The 14125-nt window shown below is 44.7% G+C and overlaps 1 protein-coding gene across 2 annotated transcripts in view; it reads right to left on the minus strand.

The window, feature by feature from the left end:
• Positions 1-4930: 4930 nt before the first annotated feature.
• Positions 4931-14125, minus strand: part of LOC119172774 (venom serine carboxypeptidase) — a 20447-nt gene continuing 11252 nt past the window's right edge. For both annotated transcript variants that reach the window (XM_075893272.1, XM_075893273.1), the window contains exons 2-5: positions 11739-11791; positions 10434-10606; positions 8856-9189; positions 4931-8077 (exon numbers count right to left, since the gene is read on the minus strand). In XM_075893272.1, the coding sequence (XP_075749387.1) occupies positions 7275-8077; positions 8856-9189; positions 10434-10606; positions 11739-11791 (1363 nt within the window). In that variant the 3' untranslated portion in view covers positions 4931-7274. The remainder of the gene's footprint in view (positions 8078-8855; positions 9190-10433; positions 10607-11738; positions 11792-14125) is intronic.

Consider the following 14125-nt stretch of genomic DNA (forward strand, 5'->3'; position numbering starts at 1 on the left):
TTGAATTATATCAGCCCGTTATGTGTGGTGTTGTTGGAAACAATCGAGGTGTGCTTGGTGAAGGGTAGTGGTTAAATCTTAATAACATGTTAATGAGAACCAATGCACTATTTTAACAGTAATAATATCTCGAGTTTTACGAGCCGAAACCACGATATGATTATAAGAGATGTGCAGTGGAGGGTTCCGGAAGTTTTAACCATGTTGTGTTCTTTAGCGTGCACTGATATCACACAGTACACGAGACTCAACCATTTCACCTGCATTCATATGCTGGTTTTGGGACGTTAAACACCACATATCAATCAATCGATCATTTCACCTGCATCAAAATCTGACCATCGCGACAGGGATCAAAACCTCAACTTTCGAGTCGGCAGCAGAGCAACGTCGCCGCTACACAACCCTGGTCTTGGCAAGGATAGTATAGGGGACGTTATTTGTAACGTAACTATAAGATGTAAATGAGAAGAAGTTAGGGTGCATGAAAATGAAACTTGCCGCCGCAGCAGATACCGAGCCAGTAAACTTCAAATAATGCACCCGATAATCAACCAGTTAAGCTATATGGCGGCGGTCATCCTCTTTTATCAGCTATATCAGGTATTAATTATTATTATTGGGTATCTGGTTATCCGGAGACCGTTGTGCAGGGTTCCGTAAGTTTTATCATTGACGTTTTTTTTTTTAACGTAAGTAGTGTCCTACTGGTACCCTTGAGCTGTCTATAAATTGAATAAATGTGCGTGTAAATTTAACCACCCCTGCCGCTAGCATTTCTCTTACACCGAAATGTGGCTGCTGTGACCCGTAATCGTCGCGCACCATATTTCTTAGACCACAACGATTTTAACAGTGAGCCTATGATAGTGAAATTAAAAATAGAGTCCTTGAAAATTGAATAATCAGTCAAAACCGAGAAAAAAGTTTCTCTCCACCTCTTTAACGCTAAAAGTCATGGCTTACCAGCTGGCGTGCACAATGTTTGAGTGAAGTGCAAATGTAGTAGTTACAGCCCGTGTCTAGCTCCTAGTTTGATACCGCTGCTTCGCACACGCACCGATTGTATCTGTATTGTTTTCGCACGCGTGCATATCCAGGTCAATCAAACTTTTTCAAACTTTTTTTTTTCGAGAACCCGAAATAATACGAACGCGCAGCTTTTTGTCGTGAGAGGTCACGCCTGTAAGTATTTATGCCTCCCAAATGAGTGGGTGGAGGGGAGCCAAATAAACTGCTAGTGTCATTAAAAGTTTTTTTTCTTCCTTCTCCTCATTTCGAGATGTGCTCGCTGCTCACGTTGATACTCGTAACAGTCAGCGTTACAGCAGCCCTTCCATCTGTTCCATCCGTCGGTCAGTCTAAACAACCATGACAATTCTGTGCTTAAGCGTGTAAGCATGTTTTCTTTCTCTTTCTCTCCTTCAATAGTTTTTTTTCTTAAATACATTTTCTCACTTTTAGTAGTTTTTTACCTTTCTGTTCCCCCCCGTACCCCTTTTCCAGTGCTGGGTAGCACACCGGAAACTTTCTCCCGGGTAACCTCCCTGCTTGTCGTTGACATCTCTCTCTCTCTCTCTCCGTTCTACGTGGGTGTGTTTTATTGCATGTCCCAACTAGCTGCATAAATTTAAAAAAGAGGGGGCTGAAAGTGCAGTGACGCTCAGCAGGGAAGGCATGCGCTGAATCACTTGATAACGATTGTGCGATAATAGGATTTGACTGGAAGCACTTTTTGATCTGTTACAAAATATCTGTTCACCAATGGCATTGCTAGGGAGTAGTTTCGGGTATAGTTCAAATCTTTCTCAGCGAGTCCCGAGAGGCCATCCTCACTCGAGCTGACTCGAAGACGCACAAAGGTTTTCCGCATTACGCTCGGCCACTGGAGTCCTGGACTAGGGACTCTTGTATCTCATATTCGTTCAATGATGTTTTTCAATCAATCAATCAATCAATCGATCGATCGATCGATCGATCATACAAACCCCATCCTGTTTTTTTTATTTCGCGTGTGTGTATGTAGACGTTCAATATTCCAAAAATTTGGCGGGTTCTAACTGTCTAAACCACTTCCCCTCCCGCTTCCCAATATCTACATTTAGCGCGTATCAGTGGAGGCGCACATATACAAACACATGTACAAACGATGACTGGACCTTTCCCCACTACCTGGAAATAAACTTTCTGTGTAACTTAATCTGCGTCTGCCCTTGACATCACTGCAGTGAAGCGAACTCTCACACTCAGATTGGCAGATGAGTCTGAATTTTAAGTTCGTACGACCGAGTTGATCACAGTGTGTCGACCCAATTAAACATGATATCGCGATAGAATCTATGATCTAGCATTGCTGTTGATTATTGCAATGACCTTTTTTTCCTAAGGGCAGCGCTACTATTCACATTTTCAGTAATACTGTCTGGTGCCTAACGCTTCAAATCCATGAGATGGTGATGAGAGACGCCGTAGTGGAGTGCTCCAGAAATTTTGATCACCTGCACTGACATCGCACAGCACACAGGCCTCTAGCATACCGCCTCCATAGAAATACCACCTCAACGGCTGAAATCAAACCCGCGAATCAAACGGAGAGCTGGAATCAAATGGAGTTGTAATCTCAAGTCTATCGCTAACCAGCAGCTACTCTCACCGCTCCACACACACACACCCAGCGAATGTTAGATAGACTGGAGATGGCCCGACATATCTAAGTGGTGTAGATTATGTTGTAGGTGTATTGCTACTCTGACGTGTGCTCTAACTGCTACACTTTTGCGGATACGCTGCATCAATGTTTTCACCTGAACATTAGTCAAGCTATCCTTCTGTATACTCAACTAAGCACTGCAAGTGCTGCAGTTTTCTGTCGTTCTTATATCGTGCATCATCGAGAAGATGATGATGCTTACTGGTATTTTTTTTATTAGGCAGTGACTTATAGCCTGTTTCTTACGACAATGTGTCGCTTCATCTTCAGCTGTGAGCCTTCTAGCTATTTGTCTTCTTTTTTAACACGAAAGTGTTTTATGCCGGAGTCTACCACGGCTGCGCTGACGTACTTCCGTCACGGAAGTGATGTTGAAAATATATACTAAAACATTGCAAAAAACACAAGGAAAGCACTTTTCACACGGAATCGAACCAGCAACCTCTCGATTTTCAGTCGCTACGCCACAGAACGTATATTGTTGGGTATACTAACGATAAGCCATTTATATACACCATAAACCATTTGGCAGTCCTCAGACCTTCGAAACTTTAGCGCCTTTTTGTTACCAGTGGCGAGATGGCGCGACAGGCTCGCGTTGGGCTCTCTCTAAAGGTCGTCGTCTCCACGAAGCGCCGCCTCCGCGGAGCGTTGTCTCTCCTGCACGCGCGCTTGTCAGACTCGTAATTCGGGAGAGGACGAAGGACACTTCGCACGCTGCCACGGCCGCGTTTATGAAAGGATCGCGATGCTGACACACGACACAGAAAAAATTGTGACAGTTGTTCGCGCTTGTCCTGTGTATCTTGTGTGGTCATTTTGTGCGTGTTTTTTTTTTCTGTTTGAACAGCACGCTTCAAGTGTCGAGCTGTTACAGCTGTTAGGCCGCGGTCGTTCTGTGTATGCTAATATCGTGCGGGCTTGGGCTGTGCGCTGCAAGTTTCTAGATGTTTGCCGTTCCTAATCTGACTTTGAACTTGTTGCCGTTGCTGGAAGAATGCACAATAAACGCTCCAGTACATCTTTAAAAACACGTTTCACACTTGTGTTTTACCGATTTCTATATAGTGGGATCAGCCATGTTTTTTTTCTTACTTCATATAAGCACTTATTTCTACAAGGCACTCCTACCATAGCCTCTGTTTCTGTCTGTGTTTTTTCTCTTAGTTTTTATTTTTTTCCTGAGTGATCTTAACTTCTATCTACATGCTGTAAATACCAGATCTTGTGAAGCATATGTGCCTTCCGCTGTTCTTGCAAGGTGAATGTCCTGGCATTTCACTGCTCCACTACGATGTGCTGAGTAGTATACGTACTTTTTTTTCTCTTCTCGAAAATCGATTCCTTTTTCTTGTTTCAAATATCTGCGCCAGTACATTGTTATCCACAGGCGACTACTCTGGCTTCAATAATAAAGCACTTTACCCGTTGTTCTCTACAGATATCATCTGGCTTTTTCCGAACGACTCTTAAGCCAGTGAGCTTTATTATGCCGAAGTCTTAAAGATACTGGAGTTGAAAGCGTGCAAGTCCTTCGCTTATTTTGTAGTTGCAGCGTGGCAACGGTCGGGAAAGCATCATGAACGGACAAGAGCGATGGAATTGCACTCTTTTCTGTCCATTTTGTTTCTTTTAACATTGCTGCGCGGTAACTACGATGTATCTACGATGAACCAACTTGCTCAAATCAAGCTCCTATTGCTGCACTGTCCTTCTGACTTCGATCATTCCCTAAATCTTGGTTGGGTTGTTACAACACTCGCTCTCCCTATATTGTTGAATTAGCGTGCGGACACGGTAATAATAATAATAATAATAATGCGTTCATGTTTTCTTTTCGTTTATTTTCCGAGGATCCTACTACATATTTCCATAAAGTTGATCGGCGTAAAACCTCAGTATATAGCCTGACGGGTCGCCCATCCGTAAGTCCCCCTTTTCTATATACTTCGTGTATGCGCGTTGTTAACACTTATTGTGCAGTGTAATCAAGATTCAAGAAATATCAAAGTTAATATCTAAACTTACTTGATCCCTACTTTCATTTCGGGGCCTGTGGAAGAGATCACAAACAAAACAAAGAAAAATGAACCCAGCAGTCAAAGCCAAAAGTTGGGCTATTGGTCGTCCCGTGTACGTCTTTTTTTCGTCCCTGTTTTTATTTTTGCTCATAGCGTGTGTTCGTGTTAATATCGAGAAGATCAAATAAATCAAGTAATGGACAGATATGATAGGATTTATTTCGCCTGATATTGTTTATTTTCTTCTCCAACCAATCTGAATCTATAATGGCATCGGTGACAAATCACAATCAATTTCAGTTCACTGCGACACACAGAAACCGGGCACAATGTGCACAGCGAAAATAATAGAGCAATAATACGAGTATATTGCGCGACCTTCGCATCACTCGCAAGTGTTATGAACCGATAAACCCGTTGCAAATAGAAATTCCACGTGTGATATGTTTTGACCTTGTTCAACAAAAGCGAGCTACGAGCTGACTGTCATACATTGTGACGCGGTAAATCATAACAATGTCGCATCAGCACCGACTCTACTCTCGCTGTAATCAGGAACATCGGATCAAACAAATGAGCGATTGGTTGTAGGAAAGTGGCACGACTTGCATTGACATTTTGTGACCCATATGGCCGTTGATGTTCATGTGAGGTGGACCTCTACATGTTTAGTTATTACTTTGTTATTGTCGTCATTGAAAAGCTTCGCCAAATCGATTTTCGCACTGTCCTGACAAGACGAAAAGTTAGAAACATGGGAGCAGAGCTCCCAAGCAGGCTTGTATTACTTGTAATTAAGTTTTATTTGTCGAGGAGTAATGTGACACGTGCACTGTGATTGCACATAATTTCGCTTGAGCATTTCACTCATTGTGTACCATGAAAAGGGCACGCAGGTAAATCAAGCAAGTCAAGTCCACGAAACAGCTGAGAACTGGGCACGCTTTCATTGACGGTTTTCCATGCTGCTTAAGAGTGGCGCGGGCTAACTCTCTCAGGGTTACACGCACAGAAGTATCCTAGAATATAAACGTAAAAGTGACCGCCAAAGAAAATAACATGGTGGTTGTGGGTTCGGTTCCACCTGTGACAAGTCGATCTTAACGCGACAGTATTAAAACGTTCGTTTTGCAGAACTTCCGGTGTTGGCGGTGGCGTCTTTGATTGTGAGTGAAAAAGCAGCCTTGGTCGGGAGCAAAAACTTGAGGTAGATGCCACAAATACAGGAGCTAGAAAGTGTGTGCACTTTGCCTTTTCTTGCGGTGCACTTTAGGCATACACTGAGAAGCGAAGGTATACGCTTGTTATCGGGAATACGATAGTGAGTGTGCACGCGTGCACACGCGTGTTTGTGTGTGAGCTTTCGTGCTCGCATGCGTGTGCCTGTGTGCGTGCGGATCTTGAAATCACGTTGAAGTTGTAAAAACTTGATGGTCTCCCAATTTTCGTCCGCTTTTACCTTGTCCACAAGTAGCAAATGAAGAAACCAAGAAAAGCAGAACTGTTTCAATGTGAGTACATGGAAAAGTGCTCATAGTACTAAAAATCGAGCTTAGAATAACAGAGAGATATATAAGCTAGTTGATTCGTATTCATTATAGAAAACTTGGCATGCAAACACGAGCACAAAAAAAGAAGTCATGACACCTGAAATGCCGTGTTTGAACGCTAAGTTTTTTTAAATAGTTACCTACCAACTGTTTCAGCTATTTGTTATCATATGCAGATCAGATGAGCACCCGTTTTATGCCTCTTCATGTCTGCCTAGTGTGTGTATTTGCTTTTCTTCTAGGTCACACTAACTGTCTCGGAAACTAGAAAACATAAAACTGGTCTACAAGAGTTTAAAACTTTCCATGTTTAAAAAACCACTCCAAACGGTAAATGGTGCGCTATCATCGCTCAGTGCTCGTGCACTTGTAACGCGTTATTCTCTCTTGGCATTCCCCGTCTTTTCGGCACAATTCATGACCAAGCAGCGTGTTCGAGTGATGCAGTGAAGAAATACGCTCTCTTTTGGTCTATATATGAAGAACGTCGCGCTTGAAAGGTGCCTCCGGCCCTGCTCGGCCATGGAGTCGAACGGCCGTTCCGCCTGTTCTTGCCAGGATATCGTGCGCGATCCAGTGTCACCTTTTACCGTGTGCTTTCGGCTGCGTAAGCGGATTCAGTCATGTGTAGTCGAAAATAGCGCAATCTTTATCGGTTAAACACTTAGTATTGACATTATTCACGCGTCTTATGAATAAATGAGCGCCGAAGAGGAGATCTACAGCGTCTGTAGGAAGGGTAGCGAAGGCGAGAAAACAACCACCCTCTGATCTTGGAACTCGCGGTATATTTTACGAGCCTATTAACCGCGACAGCTCACATCGCACCAGCGGTTCCGCGTGACGATATTTTGAAGGTGAAATGCACGGCACCCAGCGCGAACCGCAGCCGAAAACCGACGGGGCGGAAACGTTGGAGTTGGTGGTGACGCCATAAGCTGGTGGCCATGCTATAGACGTTATGTTTTAGTTCACTGTCTAACGAAAAAAAGACTAGCCTTTGAAGGGGTGCCTGTTTTCGACGAAAGCAGTGATGAGTTCATACGCGACCTTGGGACGATCGAAAGCAAATAGATGGCCGCCGTTTCGCACCACCACGAAGTTGAGATTTTCGACTGTCTTCTTGTAGCCGTACAGCTGGCGCCCATCGGAGCTACGCCAAATGGTCCGCGGTTCGCGGTACCAACGGCCGGCGTGAGCCCAGTCCACCTGCAACAAAAAGTTCTCGGTCTGGGTGGTGGACATTGCCATGTCAAGGTTACCGCTGTACACGAGCACCTTATAGCCACCCTCGACGACTACGGTGAACTGCGGCTTGGCCGAATTCAGCAGGTCTTCGTAGAAGTGTGAAGCCACGGCGGTACGCGACATGTGGAACGTTTGATTTCCCACGTGCAGCGCGCGCCGCAGTTCCGGTCTCTGCACAAAAGTCATGTACGCGGAGTTGTCCTTTGGCGGACTGTCTTGAAGCAAGTTGTAATAGTAGTGCATGCCCGTGACGTTCTTGAAAAATGTACTCTCGTGTAGCACGCCGAAGAACAGCCTGTCCATCAGCACCGCGGCGTCTCGCATGAGTCCGGAACGGATGCAGTCGGCCGCCTGGTCGGCGACGTGCATCATGTAGTCGGCGGAGATGCGGTCTATGAGTCCAAAGCCGTAGAGAAGTTCGCCGAAGCCCAGCATGTTGACGGGGTCCGTGAAGCCATTGCCTATGGCGATCCCTCGGAAGTTAATCTTGACCCGCATCGTGGCGGCGTTCTGGTGCAGCACTGCGCCGATCGTTGGTACGTACTTGCCTGCGCAGGATAGACAATGCTTGAAATGTGGAGTGGGGCAAGGGTAATGTAGAATGAAATGTGTTTCGCACTGCATACACACTGCATTGCTCGTTGAACAACAATACCGAATGCTTTACATATTTAGCCGGCTGATAACGTAGCGCTTTTGGAAGAAAAATATTTCATAATGTGTAAAAAAATGCCCTTTTGGCATAAAGTAACGACTTTCACGTACACTCTTTTTTTTTACAAGAAAAACCTGCATTATATGCATACATGGCATTAGTGAACCAATAGGCGCACGCGCAGGATGGGCAGCCTAACCCTCCCCCTCTATTCATGTAAGTAGGGAGAGAGGTGAAATCCCTGTCTCGTCATAAAAACGTCGTCGGCTTGTTTACTTACGGACTTGACCGGGGGGCGGGGAAGGGGGCTAAGTGGAAAGGGTGTTTGTGGTGAAACTTCACTTCCCCTCACGGAGAATTTCGAGCACGCTTATGGGTTCACCTGGTATTTCTGCCCGTGAATTTCATTCAGTGAAGGACTACATTGGCGTAGATTTCAAATGTATGAATGTATCTAAACAAGTGTGACATCTATGTATTAAGAAAACTGCATATGATACATTTTTTGGTTCAGTTTTATTTACCCCTTTTCTTTTAAACGTGAGTATTCTTATATACCCCCAACTGCAAAGTCCTGACAGTGTGGAACACATGTGAAACAATAAACATAGACAGAGAAAATGAACACCCTGTGACCGCATATGCTCAGGCAAAGTGAAAGCGTCACGTACCGGCGTAAGACTCTCCGGTGACGTAGAACTCGTTTTGGGCCAGCTCTCCGAACAGTGTGAAGAACTGCTGGAGGAACTCGAGCATGTCGCGACCCACGTCGGTCATGTCGCGTGCATAGCCGCTTTCGCTCTCGGTGAAGCTGTACCCGGTGCCGACAGGGTGGTCGACGTAAAGCATCGACAAGCGGCGGGCCCACGTTCGGCCACGGTACCTGACCTCCTTGCCGTCTTTCGACAATTGGTACGGACCATGTTCGACGAAGAATCCCATAAGGGAGGACGAGCCTGGTCCACCTTGTAGCCACAGCAACACAGGAGCAATGTCAGGAGTAGTCTGCGTACGTGAATGCATAGCAGTCAGACACCACTTTAATACTATCTCTGTTGCCACCAGCGTGTCTGTAGCTGAGACAATGAGCGTGAATCGACCATTTTATTCATAAATGATCAGAATTTTTCGGAAATATTAGTGCATACTACCTGTCACAGCTGTCCTACACTTCGAATGCAACTTGTTGGTAAAATATTCTGTTTTGTACGTGGAGTGTAGTTGTCTGCGTAGGTCAATTGCTGTCACCTACGAACTGCCAACATGATCATTTGTTTTTTTAGGAGTGGAGAGACCATTGACTCATGCCGTTTTCTATCATCTCATGTCATCGCTATATGTCACACAGGCTGCGCATGTGCAGTATAGGCATGCACAGCATATTTATGCATATTATGGCATAGCAGGGAGAGGGAAAAGGCTGGTGGTGAAAGACTGATGTGAGAAGGGGGGAAAGAGAGGGGGAAAAGGGTACATCGCAGCATGGCCATTCATGGTGTCACACAGGCCCAGTGGCGTAGCCAAGAGGTAGCACGCTGAGTGTCCCCCTCCCTCTCGAAATCATTCTTTCTTCCTGGTGATACAGAACTCGAAATGACATTCGACCGCATTGACCTGCCAAGAACCCATGTCGGTTTAGGGACGTGCTCCAGTGGAACAAGTTTTTGCCAATGCCATTGCTGAGGCTAGAGAATGTATACTATAGTCATGTATAGTCAGGCCATGCATGCATAACTAAGGTGCCGAAGGGGGGTGAGGGAGAGAAAAAGGGATGTGAAGCTAAAGAGAAAATGAAAAACGGGGGCCACCGCACAACAAATGGACGTTTGGAACTTTAGCGCGCACTTGGCCGTGGGCACCAGCGTCGCTGTAGAATATAGGAAACACTGTTCCACACTGCCTGCAGCTTTTAGTGCTACTGTGTAACCTTCCTTACTTGGCCAGTAGATTCACCTCCTTTTTCATGATATGTCATGCGAAAGTTACGCACATGTATTACGATTGCTTAAAATGAATTCGTTATAAATTTGCATTGTAATTGAAGTTCAAATATGCTATTGGGATTGCTTCTCATGCGACTACAAGTAAATAGGCATTTGTCAGATAGGGTACTAAGGTGCTCTTGAACCCTTTGAAAACACGAGGTCAAACTTGCGGCAACCGAAGTTATTCTTCGGCATACGAGCACACAAGAACTCTGCAACAACACTCTGAAAAATACCCATGCTCGGACAGTACGATTTACTTACCATTGAAGGTACGAACCAAAAGAACAGGTTACTGTTGAACTCTGGGTTGACAGTGATGTATCCGGCGTAGCTGGTCACTTCCTTGTCGGCTCCGATGCGTCCCACCTTGCTGAGCGACTTCGCATGCTCGAGCTTGCCTGCCTTAATGAACGGCGTCAGGTACAGCGTCTTCCCTGCAGTGAAACATCCGGAAAGCGGATGTGATGCATTTTATTGTAGTTCAAGAAGCGTTTCAAGATGAATCGCTGAATAATAACATCTTAATCTACTTTTTTTTTACATAAAACTTCAGAACAAATACGTATTTCAAGATATACTATGAATGCATGTAGCTTATAGGTATATTATGAGGATATATTGTGTAGGTAATCGGGTGTTATGTACTTATGACTGAGGTTATTCTGCCCAGAAATTGCACTTCGACTAGCATCAAAAAGCTGTTATGAACATTTTTCTACTACAGGAGCTTAATCAATTGAACTACACTCATTTAAGGTTAGCATATTTGTTTAATTTACATGTCCCAGTAGAGATCCTAAGCAAACAAACTGTACTCTGTCATCGGCTCGCTCTATTCAATACGGTTTCACTGCTTCTGTTCATATATAGGAGTAATGCACTTCCCTTTGTTAAGTATGACCCATTCACTGTCGATGGATGCTGCAAACTTCACGACACAGTTAGGCTTGAATAATATCAAGTGAGAGAAATGTAATCTTTTTTCTCCTTACGACGAGAAGTAACGGTACATGACCCTTACTAGTGACACTTTTCGTGTTTACTGCTAATGCTTGGCGAATGTCAATGCTTGGCACATAGTTAACACTCCGAGTCATAGCTGTTTATATGGCCAGTATCACTACTTATCATCACTCGAACGATTTGTTTGTTCGTTTAGGAGCGAAGCGTCTTAGGGCCGCACCCCACCGTCGTCGTCGAAGCTCCCTGCGCTTCGCAAGCACGCCGAGCAATACAACAGGTTTGTGCTCCTGGCGCAGTGGGAGTGCGGGCGCAGGTGGCTCGATCTGCACCACGCCCGCCGCAAACTCACCCTAACACCTCCATGAAAGCCAGTTGCTGAATCAGGCGGATGCGTTTGCGTCCCATTTCTAAGTAGCTTCACTCATCGGTTGTATTCGTACACGAAACTATTGCTAGCTTTTCTTTAAACTGATTCTTTAGTTAGCTTCGGCTTGTTGAGCTGTTCCTCACTCTGTGTGCAGCTCTATTAAAAATACATGACCACTAGTCGTTTATTCTTATATGTTCGCTTTGCTTTTACCGGTGCTGTGTCGCAAATCTTACCTACAATGCTGGATCCAGTCACATCTGGTGTCGTAGGAACTTCTGCCGAGGACCTGCAAATGTGAACGTGATGAGATGATATTTAACAATCGGTGAATAGCTTCTAGAGATGTTTTCGGGCTAAAAAAAACTGCCAAGGCCCAAATCAAGCAGCGATACTTTGCTCTGAATGCTATGATGGTCGTAGGCGTGCGCAGTCTATGATCGTGGTCTCCTAGCTGAATTCAAATCAATGGCAATGAACTACAACTTCATAAGAAAATGGTCATTCATTCATTCATTTTTTAAAAGCCCGGTGAAAAGTTATGTGGTGTTAGCAAAGGTGTACTTTTGTGACTCAGAAGCCAGACTTAGAAGGCAACAGATGGAACCCGAAAAAACGCTGGTACAGGAAGTAGCGAAAAAGAAATTGAATGGAAAGTTAGAGGCAGAAACCTAACATTGACTGCAAGCGCTAAGAACACCTGTATTATAAAGCAAGACAATTTGTTGTCCGATACCGTATACGTATAATAGCATTAGAAGTATAAATTTAATTCACCCGGAAAATGTTGTGATCACGCACAACAGGACCCTGATACAATTTTGCGCTTCCCATATTTTTTTTTCTTCGCTGGGTTGAATAGATCACTTCCACTAAACTTTGAGCTTGATACATACCGAGTACTTGCAGCGCTAAGAAACGACGACCAAAAGAGACACAAACGACACGCACTGGCGCTGTTTTCAACTAATATTTTTTGAAAAGCTTGTTTGGTTCTTCATTGGTTCTCGCTTTTTAGCGCTGCAAGTACTCTGTATATATCGAGACACGTACCAACTAGTCGATCAACAAATTCTTCTTGAACAAACCTCCTAGCCCCAGCTGCAAAAAAGGTCTGCTGCGAATGTGGTCAATAGAATACGTTCTGAAGGCTTAGCTGCGCAGTAAATAGCATACCGACAACAACACAGAACGACAAAAAAGTACTCTCATTTACACTCGCGTTTTCGGTATTCATGTCAACATGGTACCCATTAGACGGCCTTGTCATATTACACAAAATGACAAATAGCAAGATTTTGGGAAGTGATTTCTTATTGGTGAGGTTCTTTTTTTTTTACCCCTTTGCACAAAGGCACAGAAAATAGTCTCACAGCATTATAAATGAGAACATGCAGATAATGACGTCAGTGACAGTATAGTGACATGGTTAGAAGTGTTCGTAATGTAAATGTGAAGAAAGAGAAGTGGATAAAAAGATAACTTTCCACCGCCATGCAGGGACTGCACCTAGGAGCGTTGAATAAAGCATCTGGTGCTTTACCAATGAGCTACCAATCAAAAAGATTACCAATCAATAAAATGTGCACGTACAAAAACATACGTGCCACAGAGATAAGGCAAACGCCCCTACACTCACCGCTGGTTCAATTAAGCGTCGCGAAGCGGAGAATGAAGCAGAGAGATTCGTTTTGCTGAAATGGCCCCTCAAGATTGTGCAGGAAACGTCAAGTGCATGCGGTGATCCCGACAAGATTACGTACGTCACGATATAATGAGACGCATATGCGGCTCAAAAAAAAAACTTTTTGGCACGTATACTTTGCTCGAAGCAGCTCGCAAGCAGCAACCTCAGGATGACGTTCCCGCAGTTCCAGCTAGCAAGGCATGAAGGGGTGCAACACGCAGATGCGTTATATAGCGTGACACAGTTCAGAAACACTATACGTTTGAGGACTCAGCTTTTGGCTACAAATTTCAGTGGCGAGTACCAACACTCGGCAAAGCGAACAGTAACGGCGCACTTCGAAGCCGTTGTTGACCAAGCATTTTCTAATGTCAGTACGATTTCCACAGCCGCCGAATGTGACACTCCAGTGGCCAGTACTGTTGATGGGAATCCACAGCTCTCCCCCGCGCAGAAGGAGCAGATATGCACATAATGTCTAGTGACCGTATTGCGTCGACATCAAAAATTAAGCAGACCGCAACCGGGAAGCACCGCATTATAATGGACCTATGCTGAACGGCCAGTCCAACAGCATGCATATATACCGAGTGTCGCAAAAAGAACAAGAGGTGATACGTTCGCAGGTGTACCAGATGCTCGACGACGACGTCATCCAACCCTCGAACAGTCCATGGGCATCGCCCGTCGTACATTTTAACAAAAAAGACGGCACTCTTTGATTTTGCGTGGATTACCGGAAACTTATCGAAGTGACGAGGAAGGACGACTAAACTCTCCCACGCATAGACGACTCACTAGATGGACTTTAACATGCCCAGTATTGTCATCAATGGATTTGCGAAGCGGCTGCTGGCTGACCGAGGTCGATGAACGGTACAGGGAAAAACAGCATTGATATCTCCCGATGGCCTTTACGAATTTAAAGTGCTCGCG

This window comes from Rhipicephalus microplus, chromosome 4 (assembly GCF_043290135.1).
Source record: "Rhipicephalus microplus isolate Deutch F79 chromosome 4, USDA_Rmic, whole genome shotgun sequence".
NCBI classification, from domain to species: domain Eukaryota; kingdom Metazoa; phylum Arthropoda; class Arachnida; order Ixodida; family Ixodidae; genus Rhipicephalus; species Rhipicephalus microplus.